At 41.7% G+C, this 25368-nt stretch overlaps 1 protein-coding gene and 1 pseudogene across 4 annotated transcripts in view; one reads left to right on the plus strand and one right to left on the minus strand.

Moving 5' to 3' along the window:
* ARHGEF9 (Cdc42 guanine nucleotide exchange factor 9) overlaps positions 1–25368 on the minus strand; it is a 199690-nt gene that overhangs the window by 157388 nt on the left and 16934 nt on the right. The window contains exon 1 of one of the 4 annotated variants that reach the window (XM_030305955.1): positions 13970–14824. The exons of 2 other annotated variants lie outside the window; for them this stretch is intronic. Coding sequence is in view for 1 of the 2 variants with exons in the window: in XM_030305953.1 (XP_030161813.1) it covers positions 13959–13967 (9 nt within the window). In the remaining variant the exon portion in view is untranslated. Of the gene's footprint in view, positions 1–13958; positions 14825–25368 lie in introns of those variants that run through there. One more of the 4 variants, XM_030305953.1, reaches the window with a different exon arrangement.
* On the plus strand, positions 1207–1688 carry LOC115507540 (annotated as a pseudogene).

Below are 25368 nucleotides of genomic sequence, written 5' to 3' on the forward strand. Positions count from 1 at the left end.
ATCCTTTGCCATGATGAATTCTTGTGCCCAACAATCCTGAGATTTATAGTTAAGCCCATTTTACAGATCAAAAAACTGAGGCTTGGAAGACCTTTGGCCACAATGTATAATGGCAAGAAGAAATCTGAACTTGAGCCTATGTAGTCTAGTTCCTGACCCATCCCCTTCAACAAAGCAGGTGAAATGGTCCTGAGCACAAAATGGAATAAGGCACTCTCTTGGGGTCAGCATTCCAGGTTGCTTCCTCTGGCAGATGGCAGGTATAGGTCTGACTTTGCTTTTCCTAGATTAGGAAGAAGTCCTTGCTCCTGATGTCCTCCACTTTTCCTTGCTGCCTAGGGTTCTGAGGAGGCAAAACTGTATAATGTTGCAAACCTGTTTTCTGAGAAAGGATTGACCTAGCACTGAAAAAAATCTGTAAGGTTGAGGGTGACCCCAGTATGACTTTGATCAACCTGACACCATGAGGTTTCCTCTCCCTGACCCCCTTTTCTTTCTATGGCTACTGTGATAGGAGTCAGGCCTGGTTGTTGATGGGCATTGAAAGTAGCTTAGGAATGGAAGTACAGATTCATGGGTGAAGAATTAGTACGTCTGCAAAGCATTTTCTGAACTTTTAGTCTGAGTTCTTGCCAGCATCTGAGGGATATACTGGCTATTTTGCCTACAGACCAAAGAAGACCCAGACAGAGGAGGGAACCCCGACTGAGGTACACCCTAAGTTTCAAAACAGTGCCTGGAATTCATGTTTCTTGATCTCAAATGCAAAGTTGAGAAACAAGCATAGGCCTGTCATAGTCAAGAATATCCCACTCAGGGTAAGGTTGCTGCTGCAGGGCAGACCTGGCACATTCTAGCTACCTGTCTCTCTGCTTAATACCTTCAATCAACACTGAGTCTAGGGTTCTCTCCTTCCAGCTCCAGCCTTGGGTTACTAAAGGCCAGAAAGGCCTCCCTAGGACATCCCGACCTGATTTCCAGGTTGAGAAATTCTAAAAATAGCAGGTCCTCATTAGTGGGGCCAGATGGCTCAAGCTGTTGTGCCTAGGGGCAGGGTTGTGGTCATTAAGAATGTGGCTACTGAAGTGGCCTGAGGTGATCTCTAAAAATGGTTCCTATTCACTTGACCCAGAAAATCCTACAAAATCATGCAAAGCAAGAGGTTCAAATCTTCATGGTTACTTCAAGAACACACATGAAACTGCCCAGGCCATCAAGAGTATGCATATGTGAAATGCCACTAAGTATGTGAACGATGTCACTTTGCAGAAGCAATGTGTGCCATTCCATTGCTACAATGGTGAAGTAGGTAAGTTTGTCCAGGCCAAATAGTGCAATGGGACACAGGGCCAGTGGCCCAAAAAGAGTGCTGAATCTTTACTTCACATGCTGAAAACTGCAGAGAGTAATGCTGAACTTAAGGGTTTAGATGCAGATTCTCTGGTCATTGAACACACCCAGGTGAACAAAGTCCCCAAGATGCAGCATAGAACTTACAGGGCTCACAGTTGGACTAACCCATAAATGAGCTCTCCCTGCCACATCGAGATTATCCTTACTGAAAAAGAGCAGATTGTTCCTAAACCAGAAGAGGAGGTTGCACAGAAGAAAAAGATATCCCAGGAGAAACTGAAGAAACAAAAAGTTATAGCCCAGGAGTAAATTCTGAATAAAATGCCAATAAAAGTTTTTTAAAAAGGAGAAGAAAATGGCTGTTCTCTCTACCCACCACTGACCCAGAAGAGGCTGGGTCTTACACATCCTGCTACTTCTCCTCACATCCTCCCACCTACAATTTAGATATACTTGTTGGGGTCCAAGTTGTTACTTCGTTCCCAAGAAAAATGAACTGTAGTATTCAGTTACTTTAGGTTGTCTAGGACATTCTTTCACAATCATATCATTCCATAATTGTTTGGAAGTGATCGGTGGATGGAGGAGCAGGTTCAAGCTTTCTGCGCTGATTAGTGCCAATTTATCTTCTCCATTCTTCTCCATCTGCCTATTAACACAACATCTGAGGGCTCAGTTGCAAATTTTGTTTGCATTGAAGAGACTGCTATAACACATGCCATTTTGAGTATCCATTTTATCCTTGAGCTCACTGCCCTCTGAAGTCTGATTTCAGGGATAAAGGAAGGGAGGGCCAGAGCAAACTGATAAAGGCCCACCAGGTAGGGCCAGCACTGGGATGTGCCCACTTGGAAAGCTGGGACAACTAGTTGGTTCTAAGGGTAGCATGTGTTCTGGATCAGAGTGTGCCCCATAGGGGTGTATGGGGCATGTGAGTGTGCCCCATAGGTGTGTTAAAATGTATCTCATCGGGGGAGGGTGATTCATGCAGGCAAGTTCTTAAAACTATGTATTTTAGGGATAGGAGTGTATTTTCTGGGGGTAGGAGTATATCTGAACATGCATTTCAGTGTGCCCTATGTGTATTTGGGTGTGCAGTCATACCTTATATGCATGCACGTGTGTCCACACAAACAAATTTGCATAAGCATGCATCATATGTGCCTTTGTGTGTATACCCTGCCCGTACAGAGTAAGTCCAAATGTGAGTGTACCTCATGATAAACTGAATGTGTGTGTTCCAAGTGTGTCAATGTGAAAGTGTACTCCACACTTGTATCCCATGTGTATCCCAAATATACCTCACAAAAAGAAAACCTCCAAACTGAACATGAAAGGCAAAAGAATCTAGGGCTACCCTTCATGCATCCCTGGATGATATAATATTTGAGTGGACGTACCATAGGTCAAAATAGATGTATCTGAAATGTCAATCAGTAGTTCAATACCAACCTAGCCAGAATTATCTAGTGGCATCTGCCTGGTTTTATCTGCTATTGACTAACTTTTATAACAAGACCTAGATAGAAACAAAGTGCAGAAGGCATCTTTAGAACAATATCATTGCCAAAGGCCACTTGGTTGGTTGGTTGGTGAATTGATAACAGTTAACTCTACATTCTAAGCTCTTCCTTGCACACCACTGCTTTTAAGAAGCAGCACTGATCTGAGTCAATCAGAGCAATTCTATGTATGAGTCAATTTCCTTAGCCCTAAAATGGGGAATAATCCTGGCCTTGCTCACCTCATAGGGTTGTGGAGAAAAGGCCAATGTGGCCAATGTGGCCAATGTGTGTATAGAAAACTATACAATAGTCCTTATCTTCTAGCTCTGCCCTCCAAGCAATGAGAATTTTCCAAACAAAATGATACAGACAAAGGTGAAGAGTGTTGATTTGTTCTAAGTAGGTCATTTGTTAGGAGCCTGCAGTTTCTAACACAACTCTTAATTGTATCATGAAAACCCAGTAATGCTCATCACAAATCCTAGCCAAGGACCTGGGGGCCAAGAATTGATTTTTAATTGCCAGGTGCCTCGATGGTTCTGGCTTGATGGACTTGAGAAGGCACTAAATAAAAACACAATTAATTCTGGCTTTCTGCCAAGCTCCTCTTTTAGCTTTGCAGGAGACAGGGAGAAAGCTAGTCTGCTATTCATAGCAATATGTATGTGGCTGGGTGGGGGAGATGGAACTGAGGGTAAGTAAAAGAAAGCCTCCTATAGAAAAAAAATCCAGCTTTCCACCAAGGACCCAAGACATGGGCCAAGTCACAGAACTTTTATACTTTTAATGGAGAGAAGTAAAACAGTCCTTCATGCTGTGACTGAGAAATAAGGCACAAAGACAATGGTATTTGTTCAAGGTCACCCAGTGACTGAGTTCATATTTGCAGCCCCTCTTAAGTCATGTGTATGTCTTTCATTAACAAAACCTTTACAAAGGGCCTACTGAGTGTCACTTCCCTCCATTGTAACAGTCGCACTGAGATTTCTGCCTCAGAGAGTTCTCAGGGATTTACACCCCAATTAACAGAAAAGAAAACGAATTCAGAGAGGCTAAGTACCTTGCCCAAGGTCATAGAACTAAAAAAATGACAGATTACTAGTTCAGTGACCATTTGCTTCCCATCACACTACACAGGTTTCCTTCACCATCTGTGAAAATCAAAAGCAGCTTGCAAGCCACAAGTCCAGGAACTCACATCCTTGCTAGGCAATGTTCTAGTTCCAGTACTACTACAAACATACTGTGCTTCCTTGAGTGAGTCCTTTCTCTTTCTAAGCCTTCTAAGCCTAGTTTTCCAGCTTCCACAATGAATTAGATTCAGAATAGCTGTAATACCCCTTTTCTAGAAGATACAGCCATCTGGAATGACTTTAAATTGCACTATAACTTCCAGAGCTTGAGCCCAGATCAGATGTTATATGACAATGACTCTTTGAGTCTCATTTTTCTCACCTGTAAAATGATATTTCCTGTCCTTACTACTTCACAGGACTACAGAAAATATCAAGTGAGATAATTTGTAAAATCCCTGAAAAGTGTAAGACAGTATTGATTCTTGACAATCAAGAATCAAGCAAGCATTACTAGTCCCAGTTGCCTTTCTCTAAATCCAAGTACAGAAAGTGTCTATGTGCATTTTGTCCAATAAATCTTCCTGAGTCCTCCTGTGCAGTTCAACCTTGATTCTTAAGACAAGCAGTTCATCTGGTTGCAAGGTCTAAGGGAAATTAATAAATCCCTCCACTCCCTTTGGGCCCCTAACCACAAAACAGTCTCATAGTTTTGCCTTTGTTCTGAGCCCCCCGCCCACTATACTAGGTCTACCACAGCCTCTCCTAGGGTCACCTGGCTCCCCACTGCCTGCCTCTTTCCCAATGTCAAAGCAGCCACTACTGCCCAGACCTCCTGCCAACCAGCAGGGTTCACAGAGGGAGGAGGAAGGAAGAGAGTGGGCAGAGAAGAGGCTGTGGGAGGTACAGCTAAAAGTAGCTGCTGTCTTTAGGCACCACATTCTGAGGGGGTGGGGGTGGGCACTTAGCACATTCTTCCTGCAGCCAGCTGGGCATGGAGGTGCATGGTTCCCCCTTCTCTAATGAAGGCAGGCAGGCAGAGAGTTCAGAGCTTCCAGAACCATTCCCAGAGCTGGTTATGGGTATGCAGTGCTGGCCTCTTCTGGACCCTGAGGGTGGATGTTTGCACAGCACAGGGCTGCATCCAGGGCTCCCTCCCTCAGGAGAACTAATGTAGTCTGCATTGCAGGAGATTCTATGATTCCCTGTCCCTCACCTCACTGCCTGGCACCCCAAGGACTACTGACAGGCCTGCTCCCCTCCAGGAGGTTGCATAATACTACTGCTCTCCCAGTTTCTCTATCAACTTGCTTTCTCCAGCCAAACTTGAGAGTGCACTCAGGTCTCTGATCTAGCCAAAGGAGCACTGAGCCAGCACCCTATAGCAGAGGTAGCAGGTTACAGAACATAAAGTCCTGATTTGAGGACTCAGGATCCCAGGCCCATCATTGAAACCTTGGACAAGTCCCTTTTCCCTTCAGTGCCTTAGTTTTCTCACTTGTAAAATAGGAATGCATGCTATAGATCTCCAAGGTATTCTTATCTCTGTCCCTTGTGATTCTCTGTGAATCCTGCCCACTTAAGTGAAAGAATTACCTCCCTACCTAAGTTTGTCCTATCTTCTAAGCAGTCTGAGCTGGGCAGAGCCATTCCCACTGTCCTAATCCCAATTCCCCTAATAAGTAAGGTCTACTCTGGCAAGATTCTAGACTCTGTTTTCCACCTTTGTCCTAGGCCCATTTCAACCAAACTAGTTCTGCTTTTTCCTGCTCTATATAGAAACTTCTGGCTCAGATTTCATTTGAAAATATGGTTCTTCTATTGAATTCACTCCTCATTTTAATGACATGGGAACTGAGGCCTAGTGGGGAATTGCCTTTATCCCCTGGTGGGAAAGTGGCAGCAAGGTAGGAACAGAGCCATGGCTTGGTTCCAGGGGTCCCAAGACAATTTACAGTGTTTTTATTTCCTACTGAAGGTATGCCTTCCATATAGTGTCTCTGCTATGCATGCACAATTTCCTTCTTCTCTGCTACCAACTATTGACTTTGATGCTCAAAGACCAAATGGCCAATTCTTGCCAAGGGAAACTAGCACAGAAGAATGATAGGGCAAGAAAGAACTGACCTCAAATACACCCTTAATGTTGCCTTTTCCTCAGGTTGCCCCTTCACCCCTTTCTTCTAAGTTTCTCATGAGTTGTGCTCTATGTCAGTGGAACCCCTTCAGTTCTGAGCCGTGACCACATTCTGACCACAGAGCCCACCATGCAGGACACACTGGAAGAACTACAGGATATAGCATCGAGAGGCCTGGTTTCTAGGTCAGGAACTACCACTTCCTGAACTGTGTGTCCTTGAGTGAGTCACTTAATCTCTCTATGCCTCAGTTTCCTCAACTACTTCCAGGTTTTAAAAGGAGCCAATGACAATGAGAAAGAATGAAATATGGCCTTTTATATCAACATGGATGGAACTGAAGAGTGTTATGCTAAGTGAAATAAGTCATACAGAGAAAGACAGATACCATATGTTTTCACTCTTATGTGGATCCTGAGAAACTTAACAGAAAACCATGGGGGAGGGGAAGGGAAAAAAGTTAGAGAAGGAGGGAGCCAAACCATAAGAGGCTCTTAAAAACTGAGAATAAACTGAGGGTTGATGGGGGGTGAGAGGGAGGGTAAAGTGGGTGATGGGCATTGAGGAGGGCACCTGTTGGGATGAGCACTGGGTGTTGTATGGAAACCAATCTGACAATAAATTTCATATTAAAAAAATAAAAGGAGCCAATGAAATAACTAGAGAACTTTTCAAAATTCTTATTAACAGTAGTAGTATTAACTAAATAAATGGCTATTTAAAATACCACAGGAAGGGGCTCTGGGCTGTCAAAGTAGCCATGACCTTTCCTCCTTTCCCAGACAGACCTACGAGGCTGATATTTTATCTATAAGAGGCAATTCTCAATTATCCATGCAACAGTCTTTTTAAAGACTGCTAAATCTCAAACTGGAATCTTTCTGCCACTCAGTTCACTGTTGGGCTCTCTTCCCTGCTGGCAGCCACTGTGTGCTCAATGAATACAAGCTTTTAGAAGAAACCTAAGCCAAATATAATTAGGAAAGCAGATCTATTACCCCCACCCCAAATCACCCTATGTATTCCAAATCTGCTAAAAAGGATCTTTTGGATTACCTGCTGATTTTGAATAATAATATCCTTAATCATTTTGATCATTTTTATTAATCACAAAGTAAGCACACATCATTAGACAGAAGAAATCTTTCAAGCTATCTAATCCTCCTATCCTATCTTGCAGATGAGGAATCCAAATTTCAGAGGGGAGAAGTAATTTACCCAAGGTCACACAGCAAAGGAACAGAATCTTCCCTACTATTACAGCAATGCACAATGACTCTTTTTTCCTGAAGGGTTCAAACCATCTCACAGCTGATAATTTTAAATCCAAATAGGTCCTCAGACTACTCACTCTCTAGGGTTGAGTCCTTTTTAGAGTGGGCACAAGCCCCTCAAATTCATCAAGGCCCCCACAATCCTAGAATAAAATCTCACCATCTGTGAAGCCTGCCTATTCATGTGTGCAATAAGCTAGATTCAGGCTGAGCTGACATTTCCTTTTAACATAGCAGTAATTCTCATCCCTGGCTGAACATTACTGTTACCTCAAGGAGCTTTTAAAAAAATATTGATGCCATGGCCACCAGGTCTCCAGGGATTCTGGGAATTGTTGTTAGTCTTGTTAACTTCCAAGGTGATTCCAATGTGTGTCTAGGGCTGAGAACCACTGGTTAATAAAACAATTCAGCCAACCAAGGCAAACATGCACAAAGATGTTCCCAAACTTTCTCAAAACCAAATATATTGTTTTAAAGCTACATCTATGATGCCCTGTTTTTCCAAGAAGGGGAAAAGAAAAGTGATGGTACACAAAATCTACAGTTGTGGCACTGGCCCTCAGCAAATCCTGGACATAGTTAAGAAATATATAGTTTATGGGTACTGAAAGAAAATAGGGAATTCTGGAGCCTGCGATAGGATTTACCAGGATTAAGATCCCAAGTGACTCATACTCCTTTCTCTGATGAGGTCATTGGCTTGGTAGATGATTGATAGAAACCTAGAATACATCTTGATGTCTACAAAGCATACAAATCTATCATGACACGTTATTCTCATTAACATGTTGGTAAGATAAATGAGGGTAGAGCCCAATGGATTCTGCACTGGTTGACCAGATATATACAAAAGTTAATGGGCTGTAATTCCAAGAAGGGGCTCTGGTGAGATTACCCCCATCATATTGAACATTTCTTTGAATCAACAATTTGGGTAATACTTATTCAATTTCCAAATGACACAATGATAAAATAAACTGTTAATCTATTTCATGACATAAAGAAAAAAATTTAAACCCCTCCCCAAAAGCAAGAATAGACCAACCAAGGGAAATAAAGTTTAACTGATGCAATGTTAGAAGAGACTGCTAATTTGTTGCACAGTATAAAGAAAAACTTTTAAATCCATAAAAAGCTAGAATGGACTAACCAAACAAAATAAATTTAATGAATTTGGTTCAAAAAAGCCTCAAAGAACCAATTTCCAACAGAGTAGAAGACTGGACTAGACAGCAAAGCATTTGAGCTTACAATCCCAAAAGGTAGTACAATGGTTCCTAATGCTGGCTACAACATTTGAATTACCTTAGAGAGCCTTAAATTTGAAATTTAGAGGGAAAAAAAAAGCTGTCAAGGACAGCTTTTTAGAATTAAATTAGAATCTCTCAGAGTGGGGACCTGGCATGGATATTTAGGAACTCCCCAACTGATCTGAATGTTCAGGGAGGGTTGAGAACCAGTAGAATGCTACATTATTAGATATTTCACAGATAGATCAAAGTCCTTTGTACTTCATCTTCAATCAGTGGCATCTGGACTAGCATAATCAGTTCTGAGCAGCACATTTTAAAAGAAATATAGGAAAAATAAGAGTACTTTGAAAGGAAGGACAATTGTATGAAAAACGGCAGTTCCTTAAAAACATTTTGTATTTAGTCTTCACCAATTCACACTGCCTTCTCCTTAAAGATCCCAAATATTAAGTTTTCACAAGACTAAGGAAACCCTTTGATGTATATTCAAGATAAAAAGTCAGTATTTTACTTAATAGGAATTCTGTGCAAAATGCTGTAAAAATTAAGGTACGAAAAAGTACTAAAAATGAAGCCAGCAAACTTGAGGAAGCTAGTATGACTTCAGGAATGACTCACACACCTCCTCTTTGCCTGACTTCATTCAGCTTCACACTAGCTGGAAATGATCACTCCAACTCTCCCCACTCTCCATTTGAAAGGCAGACCCACGTCCATCTCACCAATGTCTCTGACCTTTACTTACCTCATCTGTAACACAGGGAAAAAACAATCATCTCTACCCACTTCATAACGCTGATGTGATGCACAAAATTAGAAAATATGTAAAATTACTTTGTAAATTCCATAGGCCCATGAACTGACAAGGGGTCACTAGTAACTGTCATTACCGGACTGTATCCCAAGTCTTCTCTATCTTCTAGGCCTTTACCCGTTAATAGTTTTTCTACTTAGTGCTTTGGTGCCAGGGCAAAGCACAGTTAACTAAATACTCTTGAGAGTTAGACCCACCTAATGACAGGAGACACTCTAGACAGATATCAGAAGAGCTAAGCTTTGATCAAGGATTCTAGAAAATCAGAGCCTCAGTTGGACTTAGAAGAAGTTGCAGAGTTACAAATAAGAGCTAGAGAATATAAGATTCCCCACCTCTATCCCACTTCTTGAGGCAAAGCTAATGTGGGGCTGGATCCAGATGCTTTGTGTGAGATCTGAGAAGGTGGTTATTTTGGAAGAATAGGTTCAAGTCCCAATCATGTGTTCATCCAGAAAAAACACTCCATAGGCCAAAGGGAGCAGAGGCCAAGATAACAGACAAAGCTGGAAGGACATGCTTTAGCACCATCATTGCAACTGTGAGATTGTGCCCTCTAGTCAGAGCCAAATGCTCTCAATCTGGGCCTCACCACAGGGCAGAAGAGTACCTCACTCACAGGTTCACTGGAATCTTTCAGCTCCCTAAACACTTAATGACCACACAAGTGAATGAGAAAATCAGCCAAGGCCCAAGACCTGTTCACCAGCCCCACAATCAAAATGGTCTTCCTATTTGCCCAGCCTTCCATTTAGAAACTATTCAGAGACCAACAACCTAAAAACAAAACTCCCCAAACTCCACATTAGAGCCAGGTTGGGCATTTTCCTAAGCCACAGACAAAATTGGGGCATACTACACAAATAGATGCTACAGGTTCTGGCAGGGGCTGTCTCAATGGGGGAAAGGCACTGCTCAGTTTGTTCCTACCACACTATCCCTCCACCTCCTCCCTGAATCAGCCAAAAGTCAGAGTGGAAAAAAATATTTTTCAGGGCCTACAGACTTCCTTGCACTGAAAGCTGGGCTGTGAAATGACTCAGTTAATCTTAAGAAGGCATTTGGAAGAAAGGAGAAAGGAATTTGAACCCAGGAGCTTTCCAATAAACAGTCCCCATGGCTAAAAGTCGGCTAGGCTCTGTATGCCTTCTGTGGACGTGTTTTCTAGGCATTTGCAGGCAATGAGGATCTTGTTCTTTTTTTGTCCATTTCCCCAAAAGCATCTCTCTAAGTCTTGCTGGGCTCCAGCTCCCATTTTCTAGAGGCCTTTGTGCCTGGACCTTTAAAGGGTGGGCTCTGGAGCTCAGCAGGAACTGAGTAATGCAGGAGGTTGCTAGGATACTGGTAAAGGGCTGTTCCAGAATCCCCTGGTGGGAGCTGGAGGGGAAAATTTCTGAGCTAGAATTTTGTGCATCCTAAGAGCGAAATCCTATCCTCTACCCAATGCAGTCAGGGAGGAAGAAAGGGAACTAGAAACTTAGTTGGGAAAAGATGGGATAAATCAGAGAGGAAAAAGCCCTCTTCTCTTCCATCTCCCCTTCCACAGTAGGAGTGGGGGCAGAGTAGATGAGGCTATATCAGAGGGGGAGAGTAAATGGAGAGGGAGAAGATGAAGAGACAGAAGAGGGAGGGAAAAAAAAGTAAAAATGCAGAGGGTTCTGCTCTTCTGGGCTGCATTTTTCATATTCTCCCACTCTTCTCTTTTGCATATCCTCACAAGTCTGAAGGAGAAATGCCAACCTTTAGGATTCACACAAGTAAAAAGCCACACTGCCAACTTTGGTTCTCTACTTCCCAAACTCCCTTTTAGCTGCTCTTGGGTGGCCTGCCATCTGGCTAGCAACATCCCCTTACTTGCCTAGAGATAAGTTAATTTGAAAAATGCTTACACCTTTTGTCAACTAAATTACTGAGGGAAATACCCCTTTAGCCTGAGGGGTTGGAAGTAGCAGGAGGAGTGGTAGGGGAAATACCCATCCAGTCTGGCACCAAATCTTTACAGGCCCTAGCACAAGGAGCCCATTCAGAACTGTGGAACACTCAATGCATGCCCTGCTGTTTTCCTCATTCCTAGAACAACCAACCCCCAGCAACATTCAAGAGTGTACATCCTCTCCCCTACACACACACACACACACACACACAGAATGGTGTGCATACACACCATAAACATACTGTCACACACCCTACCACATACATTCCCAAAGGTTCTCTGCCAAGGGTCTGTCAGCACTCAGAGGTGAAAGTTGTGGCATTTCATAACAACTATTTGTCACAAACCTGGCTCAAAGGCTAGACTTACAGAACTCTTCTCACCTTAAAGAGAGAGGGGGGGAAAAGCAAAAAGCATTTCCATTGCTGTAATCCGTTTTCTTCCCACACAGCTAGGTAAAAATCTCTTAGGTAAAACTTAAGTTTCACCAGATACCAGCAATAAGGTATTTCCTCCCTCCACCCCATCACCCATTGCTTAACATTTCATTTTTCTTTTCACTTGTCTTCCAGTTGATCGTCCTCTGATTTCAAGTGCATATGGGCACCCAAAATCACAAAACGCAATAACTTGGAGGTTACCTATCCAACCATCCCCAAAAGCCAATGTTACAGGGAACCCCAAACACATTGAGAAGGAAAAAAAAATTCCCAAGGTCAAATAACTGCTCAACAGACAGAACTCAAGTCTGTAGCTGCCCAGCCTGGAGATTTTCCTGTCCAATGTGTCTCAAAACAAAGTGTCCAGCCAAAATATAAGCCTTACTTTAGATAATACCACTAGAACTAACGGATGTGTGTGTGGTGGTGGCGGTGGGGGGGTGACGCTCACAAGATTCTCTTTGCAAGAAGAACAAGTTCAGGTCAATCCAGACCCCCCCCCAAAAAAAAAGGGACTGAAAGTAAATAATAAGAATACCACCCAAACTTCCCAGATCATGCTTATACTATGGTACCAACAGAATTAAAAACAAACAAAAACAAAAACAAACAAAACACCCTTTTACCCAGATCAAGCCAAGAGCAACACCCTGAGGCTCAAAACCTCTTCGGACATTAAATAACACTTTCTGGGTTCTGAGGTCAGGGCAATTTCGAGAGCCCCCTTCACAGCCCCTTTCCCTTCATAGTCATTTCCAAAAATATTGAACAACAGGATATGGAACCTGACAGCACAATGGCAGCAGTTCCGTACATCACACAGGAGTAGTCGCCCACATGGGTTCAGGGGGAACATGCATGTATACTGTATGTGCCCTGATTCATTGCTACATGGGCCAGAATGGCACTATTTCAAGTCAGGTAAGCACAGAATGAGGACTACCTGCCAATCAGTGGGTGGAAGTGGAGAGAAAATAAATATGCACATTGGCATCACAGACAATTTTTTCCTGGCTTTTCCAAAGGTGTTCTTAGTGGAAAGAGAAATATAAAATAATAACAATAGCAATAATAACTACAACCACCACCATCTGACAGAAATGCAAATATATGTCAAAATTGAATGTTACTTGTAGTTCATGCCTTCCCCAGCTCTCATCCCATTCCATCCGACTTTTTGGAGGGGGAGGGTACTCAAAACTCTCAATTTAGCATGATACATACTTTCATTTTGTTATGGAAATCTTTCCATTAGCGAGACCTCTGATCTTAAAGAACAAGAAAGCAAACAAAACCATCACTTTCTCATTAGCACTAGCAAGGTCTATTTAAAATGTAGTTCAAGAACATCATGTAAATGAGAATATCCAAAAGAGGCATATACAAATACCATTTTCCCAGGGTGGGTAAAGAGCTGGCTTTTGTTGTTTTTCAGAGGACACGCAGAAAAAAATCCACAAACTCAAATCCAATGGTACAATCTTCTCTGGGAAAAGGAAGCTAAACAGCTCTTATCAAGGTCTTCTCTTGCCAATTCATAAAGATCAGAAGGCTCTTATGTCTCAGTCCATGATTCCAAAGAAATTGACATTAAATGTTTTAATAAATGCTTTAAAGGTGGCTTCTTTCCAGACTGTAAACTGTGATCCCTGAACAGCAAATTGAGAGTCAAATGACACAGTCACCAACTGCCAGCTCACTGCACCCCACCGCATCACTTCTCAAATTCTCACTTCTCATTAGAAACTAAAGAATCATTTTCCTTAAATTCATTCCTTGTATCGATTTTTTCCCTCTAAACATCCAGCACAGGTCTGTCTTTCCTTAAGATGTCAAAATCCATCACGCTCTTCCCACACCCCCCTTTCTCCACAAACAAACCCAAATTCACTCCTGATGGCAGGAGAAAATTTTTGACTAAAATTCCCTGATGGAATTTAAAGGTAGTTTTCAAGAAAATGAGTTGACAAGACACCACAAACAGCAAAGCCACTGTTTAAGGACGCAGATCTTGCTCCGTGAACGTCACATAGATGGAGAATGCACACACACATGCACACTCAAATAGAATGCATGTTCTTATCAACAATTTTACTCAAGCAATAAGCAACTACATTCACAGGCATATTAAAAGACAAGACATGACAAAAGATTTAGGGAGAGATAATATACCAACGTCATACATATCACAGCGAGGCCATGTTGAAGCTCAAAACGTTTTCCCCCCTGAGTAAGAAAGCTTGCTCTTTCTCTCCCTTCCTTTCCCTGTCACTCTCTCTCTCTCTCTCTCTCTCTCTCTCTCTCTCTCTCTCTTTTTTCCTCGGTGGTTCTCGGGATGAAATCAAAGCGAGAGTTCGCCACAGCTCAGGAGGCTGGACTCCATTCAGCGCGTTCCCAGGAAAAACATGAGTATGACATTGACAAGCAGGAGGACTACAATCACGGGCAAAAACAACTACAGTTTGCACATCCAGGGTCATGGTGCAATGCAGAACACTGTAGTGTTCCAAGTGGGGGGCCGGCAGATTGGGAGATGTCAGTCTCTGTTCTGTCAGACTGTCCATACAGCCACCATGCTAAAAAGGAGAGGAGGAAGTCGGATGGTTGGGGAAGGGCTGGGTCTGGCGCCCGAGTTTGGTATGGGGTGGGGGGGGATGGGGACAGGGGAGATGGCTTTCCCCCTTCTCAGGATTGGGCTGATCTTTCCTCCCTAGCTGAGAAATCTTAGCTCACGCTGAAGTCGGCAGAGTCCAGCATTCTCTCTCAGGCGCCAAGGAAGAGGCAAAATCCTGGCTTTTCAAAGGGAAATGCGGGAGGAACCAGTGTGAGGTTCTCAGGCGCCTGATCGGTCTGTCCGGGCGTGCGTCTCCACCTGCTCGGCTATAAGTCAGTCTCCGTCTCCCCCTACTCCCTCTGTAACGCTCGCTTTCCTAGCTTGCTCGCTTTTCTAGCCAGGTTGCTCGCTCTCTCCGCGGGGTTCCCGGTTGCCAGCCTCTCATTTAAAACCTGCCTTGCTGGTTCTCTCCCTCTCCTCTCCCCACCCCCCCCCAGGCCGTAGGCGGCCTTTTTATTCACCTAGCTACTGTGGGCGCCTGCGTGAGGCACGACCCGTGCTGCTGACAGTCCCGCGGGCCAATAGCAGGTGCTACAGCCTCGCGTTTACTCGCTGGGTTGGGCGGGACTTAAGCTGGCGTGCTAGCGGCGGTAGCCAATCGGCAGGCCCAAGCCCCCGGACTAGCTAGAGCCAAAGGCCGCGGGTTCTGGTGTGGGGGTGGGGAGCTTGTTGGTGCGTTGAGGGGTATGTAGGGAGGGGGAATGGAGGGAGCACACGAAAGTGGGAGGAAGGGAGAGGGCAAGGAAGGGAGAAAGGGAAAGAGGAATAAGGGGAGGATTATGGGAAGCAGGGGGAAAAGAGAAGGAAAGAGGAGGAGAAAATATAGAGGATAAGATGAAAGAAAGGTGATGGAAAGTAAGGGAGGAAAGGTTGAAGAAAAAGAAATGAAAAAAAAAAAGCATAGGTGGGGAGGAGGCATGCTTTGGCAGTCACGTTTTTTGGATTCTGGGCCAAGAGAAAGCAAAGGTGTCTTTGGCCACTGTTTAAGTATTTATAGACAACTCGTTTTTTTTTATTGTTTTTTTAATGTTTATTATTTTTGAGAGAGACAGAGACAGAATGCGAGTGGGTTAGGGACAGAGAGAGAGGGAGACACAGAATCCGAAGCAGGCTCCAGGCTCCGAGCTGTCAGCACAGAGCCCGACAGAGGGCTCGAACTAAAGGACTATTATTTCATGACCTGAGCCTAAGTCGGACGCTCAACAGGCTGAGCCACCCAGGCGCCCTGTAGACAACTCTTAATTAGCTGTGCACATTAAAAAAAATCAGTGCTGTGGATAGAACCACAAGGACACAATACAAATACACACTGCCATCCCTCCATTTACAGGTCAATTTCCTTTCCTGTTTATGGTTTCTTTAGACTATGACTGTTTGCAGCTAAGTACTGTGAAGGGAAGCCAACTTTGCAGTGGAAAAGCTTCTACAAAATTTGAAATGTACTTGTAATCACTGTGCTCCTGCTCTGTGTTCCTGACCCTATATCTGGAACTAGGGGAAAAGCACTCGATAGAGACAGAAAGGTTTCAGATTTACTCCCAGCCCAAATTCAGCCTTGCTTTATGACTTTTGGGCCACTCCTTTCCCCTCTCTTGGCCTCCATCTCACTTCTGTCACATGAGGACTTAGACCTATCAGAAAGTTCAGTGACACCTCTGGACCCTCACCTCAGAAAAATACATGCAATTTCAGCAGGCTCCTGGGACCTCAAGAACCCAGGACTCCTTTATACAGATCTCTGAAGGCCCTTCTTCCTCTTTCATTCAAAAACTATAAAAGTGAATAGATAGATATTGGTGGAGGGGGCAGGAACTAGATTAAACAGGAATAGAAATTAAATTCTGGAACTCCTAGAATACTATAGACTCTAAGAGGAATGAGTATTGCTATATTCTTTATAAATTGTTGAGGCTAGAACAACCACCTATCTTAACTAGATGACTGGAAATTCTGAATGAATGCCGGCTATAAACAAAATGGCCCTTAGCCTGCAAGATCGAATAAAAAGAAGTCCCCACTTCAAAGGTTTTGGCTTATAATATCACCTATGAATGATTCATGCCAAAACAAACAACCAAAACCGTGAATCAGATCAAGCTTCTAGATCCAATTACCAATTTATAGAACACACAGAAGACAGAAAAAACATATTAAACTATAATGTGGAGGTACACATTAAAAAAATATAGGACCAACAACCTGAAATTTTAGCAAATAAATAGGAAGAAAAAAGTATGACTCAAGTGAAACATGTGTTCTGATTTATGTGCATACACACATATTTGTGACATTTATGACACAATTGGAAATTTGAACAGACTGGATACTTGATGATATTAGGAATCACTATTAGTTACTTAGATGTGATAATGATAATGTGGCAAAGTTTAACAAAATGGAGGCAATAGGAGTAATCTTTGTGACCTTGAATTTGGCAATGTTTTCTTAGATATGACATGAAAAACACAAGCAACAACACAATATACATTGGACTTCATCAACATTAAAAACTTCTGTGCTTCAAAGGATACTATCAAGAGTATGAAAGACAACCCACAGAATGGAAGAAAATATTTGGAAATTATATATCTGATAAGAGACTTTTACCTAGAATATAAAGAGATCTTACAAGTCAATGATAAAATAATAACCAACTTAAAAAAACTAACCAAGGTTCTGAATAACATTTTCCCAAAGAAATAGTCAATAAGCACATGGAAATATGCTCAACATATTAGCTACCAGGAGAATTCAAGTCAAATGCAGGAAGTGCAAATGCAGGATATTACTACAGCATTATTTGTAAGATACCACTTTACATCCCTAGAATGGCTACAATAAAAAAGCTACATAATAACATAATTCAGGAAGATATGGAGAAATCAGAACCTTTATAACACTGCTGGTGAAAATGTAAAATGATGAAGCCACTTTGGAAAACAGACTGGTCAGTCCTCAAAAAGTTAAACATAGGGTTACCATTTGACCCAGTAATTCCACTTCTATGTATATACCTAAAAGAAATGAAAATAAAAATGTCCACACAAAATCTGATACATGAATGTTCATAATTGCATTATTCACAATAGCCAAAAGATGGAAAAAACTCAAATAAATGTCTGTCAAGGTGAATGGATAAACAAAAGTGGTATAGCCATACGATGGAATATTATTCAGCCATAAAAAGGGATGGAATACTATTACTGTAACAACATAAATGAACTTTGAAAATATTATGCTAAGTGAAAATGCCAGAAACAAAAGGCTTTAGTATGATTCCACTTATATGAAATGTTCATATAATTGTGGTTTAATGAAGCTTTTGTTTCACTTATACCTAAATATAAATGTGCTAGATTGTGATGTAAAATTTATTTCTTGTAGGAGGTAATGCCAAAATAGTTTTTAAACTATTAGCCACTCTGCTATATTATGTTGAGACAGATACTAGTGATCAGAACAGTACCATAATGTAAGCAACCAGAATCTTTCTCCTTGCTTTTTTTTAAGTTTTATTTGAATTCTAGTTAGTTAACATACAATGTAATATTTCAGGTGTATAGTATAGAGATTCAACACTTCTATACAACACCTGGTGCTCATCACAACAAATGCACTCCTTAATCCCCATAACCAATTTAACCTGTCCCCCCACCTCCCTTCTGGTGACCATCAATTTATTCTCTATAGTTAAGAGTCTGTTTCTTTGTTTGCCTCTCTTTTGTTCCCCTTTGCTCAGTTTTTCATTAAATTTCACATATGAGTGAAATCATACAATATTTGTCTTTCTCTGACTTATTTTGCTTAGCATTATACTCTCTAACTCCACCCCTGTCATTGCAAATGGCAATATTTCCTTCTTTTTTATGGCTGGGTAATATTCCAGTGTGTGTGTGTGTGTGTGTGTGTGTGTGTGTGTGTGTGTACCACCTCTTCTTTATCCACTCATCAGTTGATGGACACTTGGACTGTTTCCATAATTTCACTATTATAGATAATGCTGCTATAAACATTGGGGTCCATGTATCCCTTTGAAGTAGTATTTTTGTATTCTTTGGTTACATACCTAGTGATGCAGTGCTGGATCACAAGGTAGTTCTATTTTTACCTTTTTGAGGAATCTCAATACTGTTTTCCATATTGGCTGCACCAGTTTGCATTCCTACCAACAGTGCAAGAGGGTTCCTCTTTCTCCACATCCTTGCCAAGACCTATTTTTTCTTGTTCTCCTTGACTTTGAAAGTGCAATCATATCCTACCTCCACTTCATTTTCTACTACCCTTCAATCCACTGTAGCCTGGCTTTCACTCCAATCATTTCATAGGAAACTAGAACTTCTTGTGAATGTAAACAAATGACCAACCTGTTACTAAATGGCATGGCCAATTTTCCATTTTTATTTCCCTGGCTTCTCCCCCTCTTGATTTCATTGATGCCTTCCTCCTTCCTGAAATGCAACCTTGCTTTGGGGACACTATCCACATGATCTGTCTGGTTATACAGTCTTTACTTCATGCCTGGGTTCTTCATTCATTGATTAAGGCCATGATTTCTCAGGGTTTTCTAATCTCATTCCACTTTCTTCTCATTCCACACTTGCACTGAATGGTGGACCCATCTCCCAAAGCTTGAACTACCACCTACATTACACACTGATGCACCTCTTTAAACAAAGTTACTAGACACTAGGGGGAAACAAAACCGTTGCTGGCCTGGAGCTTACAACTCTCTGCTGATGACCTCCAGGTAGTTCTCTTGAATTCCAGAGATGAATTTCCAACTGCCTTCTGGATATCTCCTCCAAATATCTCACAAGAATGTCAAACTTAATAAATCTAAATTGAAACCATCTTCCCCCATCCCTGCCAGCTTCCTCCTTCCCCTGAGTTTCCCTGTCTTGTAAGAATTCCTCCTTGCCAAAAACCTGTGAGATATACATAAGTCTTGCCTCTCACTCATCTTGCTTCCAGCCAACAACCAGTCTTCCAAGTCCTGGTGAGTCTTTCCCTCTTTAATATCTCTTGTGTCCTTCCTCTGTTTCCCTGCTGCCAGTACCTTTAATCAGTGCCTCACCATCTCTGATTCTATTACTATCCATTACTTGGTCGCTTGTGCTGCTCTCTTCCCAATTCAGCCTCTACTCTCCTGTCCAAATTATCTCTCTCAAAAGCAGAACAGCTCTATCAATCCGATGGTGGATACTATAGATTGGGTGCTCAGGATCCATGTCATCCTCTTTCTAGCCTGCCTTCCTATATTGCTGAAAAGCTCAAAACCAAAAACCTACCATAGCTTGTCATTTCTCAGGCTCCTTTTCATCCAGTGTTCTGGATGTGATTTATTTCTGGTAATCATATGCACATGCACAGTATTTGGAAGGAGTAATGACGCAGAAGCCATATTTCTGCTGCTTCTATTGGCAAGCACAGTGATGGAGATTTTAGGGTTTTCTGCAGCCATGTTACTTTTCCATAGACCCAGTGTTTGGTTACTAGCTTTGTATATTTAGGGAGCCAGAGCACTTGATTTTTTTTTTTTTTTTTTTTTTTTTTTTTTGCCACTGAGGATCTGGAAAGCATAATGATACTCTAGTCAATAGTTAAGGCAATGGCAGATTCTTGATTCTTAGACTTCAGATAAGGTGGAGTGTTTCCAATCCCCTGATGCCTCACCTTCCTGCTTGTAGCACAGAAAATAGCTCCCCTTGTATTCTGAGAGTTATTCCTGGAAGCCCAGCCTAAAGGTCGCCCCTCCAGCCTTTCAACCAATTTTGGAAGCACATCATTTTCTGTATTAGGGCTCTTTCTACTGAGAATAGCTAGAGTGATTTAATTTCTGCAGCTGAACCCTGACTCATGTAACTTCTCTGCTTAAAGGCTTTCCATAACTCTGTACTGCCTTTAAGTTAAATTCTGTAGCATGCCATACAGTTCCTTGCCAGTCTGGTGTCCTTTAGTCTTTCTAACCTCAACTTTCACCAATGCCCTCTCATTCTCCATTCCTCCAGCTGAACAGAACCTACATAGTTCTCATAATCATCAGGTTCTCTTGCCTCAAGAACTATGCAAATGTTGCTACCCTTCCCCAGCTCCCACCTCAAAACTCAGTTCACATGCCACCTCCTCCAGAAGGTTTTCTCTTATGTTCTCCCTCAAAATTATTCTGGATCATATTCTTCTCCTATAAGGCCCCGTGTTTGCCCCTCGTGGAATACTTATTAAACTGTATTGTATTTTTTTCTTGTTTGTATCCTGCACTGGATTGTGGAACTAAGAGGGCAGAGACCATGCCTGTCTTGTTCACTGCTTTCTCTCCCATGCCCAGCACAGTGCCTAACACTTAGAAAGTGCTTATTAAACATTTGCTGAATGTATGAATGTTTTCTTCATCCACTTCTTTCCACTCAGAGAATCATATCTTCCAACCACAGAAGGCAATACTTCATAATACCTCAGAGAAAATCTAGTCTAAACACTTATGTCCTAGGTTAGGAAACTGAGGCTCAGAGAATGGAAGCAACATGGCCAGGATTATATAGCTAATTGCTGGCAAGGCAGAAACCAAAACCCTTGTCTCTTGAGTCCCAAACGTACTTTTGAGAGATTTCAGACTCTGGAGTATGACATTTGATCCCAGCTCCATCCATGGCAGTTAGTGTTCTGAGTGAAGTGATTGCCTGACTCTGCTCACAATTTCAAAAAATAATCGAGTCCCCCGTATTTCAAGTAGTAGTACTCCCACTCCATAGCCAACCTTTCTGATGACAAGTATCAAGAAATTAGAGAATATTTGGTATAGCAAAACCCCTCTTCCATCCTTCATTCCCTTCTGCAATATTCCTACCAAATAGTTATCCAGTCTCAACTCTAACACCCACAACAATGGAGAGGTTCTTCTCTCCTAAGACAACCCAATCATCTCTGGAACAATCTCAGTTGATAGAAAGTTCTTCCATCTCTTTGAGCCAGATGTTATCACCACTTCTACCACAGCCACTGCTGAGGAGCTAACCACTCCATGAGATGGTTTGGAATATAAATGCTCCAGGGGGGGCACCTGGCTGGCTTAGTCAGTAGAGCATATGACCCTTGATCTCAGGGTCATGAGTCCAAGCCCTATATTGGGTGTGATGCCTACTTAAAAAAATTCTGCAAATCCTGGAATATAAACACTCCCAAGCTCACACTAAAATTACTATAAGTACCCAGTATATTTCTTAGGAACTGAAGACCACTCATTAGATAATAATAAACACTTATAAAGTGCTAACTCAGCACCAGGCAAGGTTCTAAACTCTTTACATATATTATCTCTTATTCCTCACAACCACCTGATGAGGTAGATACTATTACTGTCCTTATTTTACACATGATGGAACTGAGGCATGGTGGTTAAATAACTTTCCCAAAGTCACATGGCTAGTCAGTAGTGGAGCCCAGATGTAAACCCAAACAGTTTGACTCTAGAGCCTATCCTCTTACACACTGTGCTATATAAGTGCTACTAAGTAACACATGTCCCATCTCCCAACAGCATCTGACAAGATGTCTCTTGGGTCACAGGAATAAAATGTTTCAATGTTCTGAACTGAGTTCTAGTGGCCTACCTCCCAGGCAAGATATTTAAATCTTAAATCTTTGCTTTCTCTTAGGGAAAAGCCAATGCCTAGTTGTCTTTTGCCTCTTATGGTTCAAACAACTCCCAAAGTCACACTTCTTCCAGGAAGTACAACCAAGGAAAGTTCCACATTTTATTCTGACACCCACTGCTACTCATTTATTGCCATTCTGCCCCCACCCCAGCCACCTAATAATCCCCAATGCTTGCCACAGACAGTCTGAAGATATTGAATCCTATATGTTTATTGTCTTGGCTACTGATATGAATAGATGTTCTTGTACATTTGTGCATGTCAGACTCATTTAAGAGAATCAGCCTCCCTGAAGACAGAGACTCCTGGTTAGTTCAATTATTCAGCACAGAGATCACTGCATCTCCAAAATTAAATTCAATAAGCACTTATTTTTTTAATTTTTATTAATTTTTTATTAAGTAAACACTATCACCAATGCTGGCCTCAAACTCACAACCCTGGGATCAAGAGTTGTATGTTCTACTAACAGCCAGCCAGGTGCCCCAATAAGGACTTATTCTGACAATGATGGGGGTACAGAGAGGCTCTCAGGAAGCTTACAGTCTAGTGGGAGACATAGTCACAATGACACATAATTTCCATGTCATACAGTAAAGTGTCCTAAGAATAATCAGATAATGAATAAAGTTGTTGGTGATTATAGAATGAATCATAAAATTTTAAACTTAAAATGGGAATACAAGTTCATTTCCTCCCAACCTCCCTATATAGTAATACTTTCTACAGTATATGTGATGAGGTAAAGGGAATGGAAGAGGAAGAAGAGGAAACACCTACTTTGGGCATGCATGGTGCTAGGCTTTTCAACATAGCATTCTATTTAATCCTCCAAAGAAGCCTGAAAAGAAAGGATTGTTATCACTATTTTAAAGAGTAAGGTTCAGAATGTTTACACCATTTGCCCATAGCCATACAGGTAGGATGTAGCAGTAACATGATTTAATAAGATATATTTCCAAAGCCCACTATTTCTGATGAGTTTTGTCCAGCAGCACTTTGAATATTTTCAGTAACAGGAAACTCACTCTGAAGCATTCATAGTCATTATTCATTTTAAGCTGAAATTCATTATTCTGTGGTTCCATTTGTTAGAACACTATCTCCTAGGCCATACAAAAAAAGCTAAGTCCTAAACAATAGTCCTCTTAAAGTGTTCAAACTCTTATTCTTCCTGAACAACCCCCTCTCTCTGTATACACAGCACACATGTACAGTTCAAACTCTGATCCTTCCTGGACAACCACATTTCTCTCTGTATACATAAGCGTGCGCGCGCGCACACACACACACACACACACACACAGAGCACTCATTCTCCAAGATAAATATGACCATTTCTTTAAGCTCTTCCATGTGGCATGGTTTGCAATCCTCCCCAGGCTGGTTGCTCATCAGTTTGTCCAACATCCCTCAGAACACATTCCCAGGTGAAAGTGACAATGGGGAGTGGGAATATCATCTGCCTTATTCTGAACACTAGTTCTTAGGAAGAGATTCCTGTGAGCTCACATTCACCTAAAATGTCTGATGTTCATGTGTGCTGCTGTGCCCTCACCATGCTTTGAGAAGTTCATGGCAAAGTGAAAAAAAAAGCAGTGGATAAGAAGTTAAAACTTTCAGGAGTAAGTCCAACCTCTGCTTCTTGTTAGCTGTGTGACCTCAAACCAGTCTCTTAAATTCCTTAAAGCTCAAAAAGCTATGATTGGTTTTCAATTGTAACTTAACATAAAGTATTGTTTTAAATTTTCAACTACAAAAAAATAAATAAATAAATTTTCAACTACCTTACCAAAGGTGTGGATGGCAAGAAGTTGGTCCCAAGTAGGATAACCTGAGGAAAGGGTGATGAGTGATTTGCTGAGGTTAAAGAATAAGGATGCATATAATTGTGTGGTTGTGAGGGGTGGTGTTTTAAGGGAGGAAACTAGACCATAGGGTTAAGAATTAGACTCTGCCTGAAGACTTTTCTCCTAGCTCTCTATAAGTTTAGCTGTTTCATCTTTTCAAAAGGAATCCTTCCCTGACTACCCTCTTTAAAACTGTGCCACCTCATTGTTATCCTATTATCTTAATTTTCATTCTAGTCCTATCACTATATGAAAAGTTATATAATTAGTTTTTTATTGATTTATTGTTTCCCTGTATAAACTCTAAGCTCCATGAAGGCAGAGAATGTTTTGTTCATTGTTATACAAGTACTGCACATAGAGCAGTACTTGACATTCAACAAATATTTTTTAAATGACTGAATAACTAATGAATGAATGAATGAGTGAATAAGTGAATAAAAGCATAGCTCTGTTGGCTCACAATATAGGATGCAGACGAAATGTGTCATGGAAAACATTTTCTACTGCGGCCTGTGAACACCAACTTCTGCTTCTCCCCCACCAAGGGCCTTCGTTAGTTAGAATTCCTCAAAAAAAGGACTAAAAGTTCCAGATTACAGGCTGAGAATTTCAGGACCTCTTTGGTTTTCTGTTCCCAGTTGGCATAGACTCCACTCTAAACCACCAGCTGAAAGCCCTTCCCTCAAGAATCACTGCCCATACTGATCTCATGTGGCCAAAGACTATATACATATTTGAATAAATACCCAAGAACATCAGTTTCCTCCTATTCCTTACATGGATTTATTTCAGGCCTGTTTTATGGGGGGTGGAGGGGCCAAGGGGACTTATTTCAATTCCATTTCAAGTATGTCATTAGACCAAACAGGGTAGAAAGGACTGGTTGGAAAAGAGAAGCAAGGGTTTAAAAGCCCCTTCAGAGGAAGTACAATGCTTTCAGGTTTAGGCTCAGATCTTCTGGAACAGCCAAACCCAGTCATGAATCAATTCAAGACTGGGATGGGCAGTGAATGCTTCCCTCAGTATCAGGCCAAGTATTTACTTTTGGAGCCTAATCTGGATAGTTCCATTTTTGGGCTTCATGACTCATTCAACCAGCTACCCTCTCCGACCCCCATGTCCAGATTATTTATTTATGAGTTTCATTTAACAGTAAACTACTGGGCAGTCAGAACACTAAATGTTCATCTTCAAATTAAGTATGAGGATTTGCTCATAGTCTCCCTTTCTTTCTTTCTCTCTCTCTGTCTGCCTCTCTCTCTCTCTCTCTCTCTCTCTCTCTCTTTCTCTCCCCACCCTCACTCTGTGCTTAATTAAGCAAGCCAGGAATAGCCCTAGACTTAGAAGAAGTATATAGCTTGGTAGCTAAGAACTCAGGCACTAGAGCCAGCCTACTAAGGTTCAACCTTAGTTCTGCCAATTACTGTTTGTGTGACCAGGAACAAGTTTTTATTTTAATGCTA

The sequence above is a fragment of the Lynx canadensis genome, chromosome X (genome assembly GCF_007474595.2).
Source record: "Lynx canadensis isolate LIC74 chromosome X, mLynCan4.pri.v2, whole genome shotgun sequence".
Lineage (NCBI taxonomy): Eukaryota > Metazoa > Chordata > Mammalia > Carnivora > Felidae > Lynx > Lynx canadensis.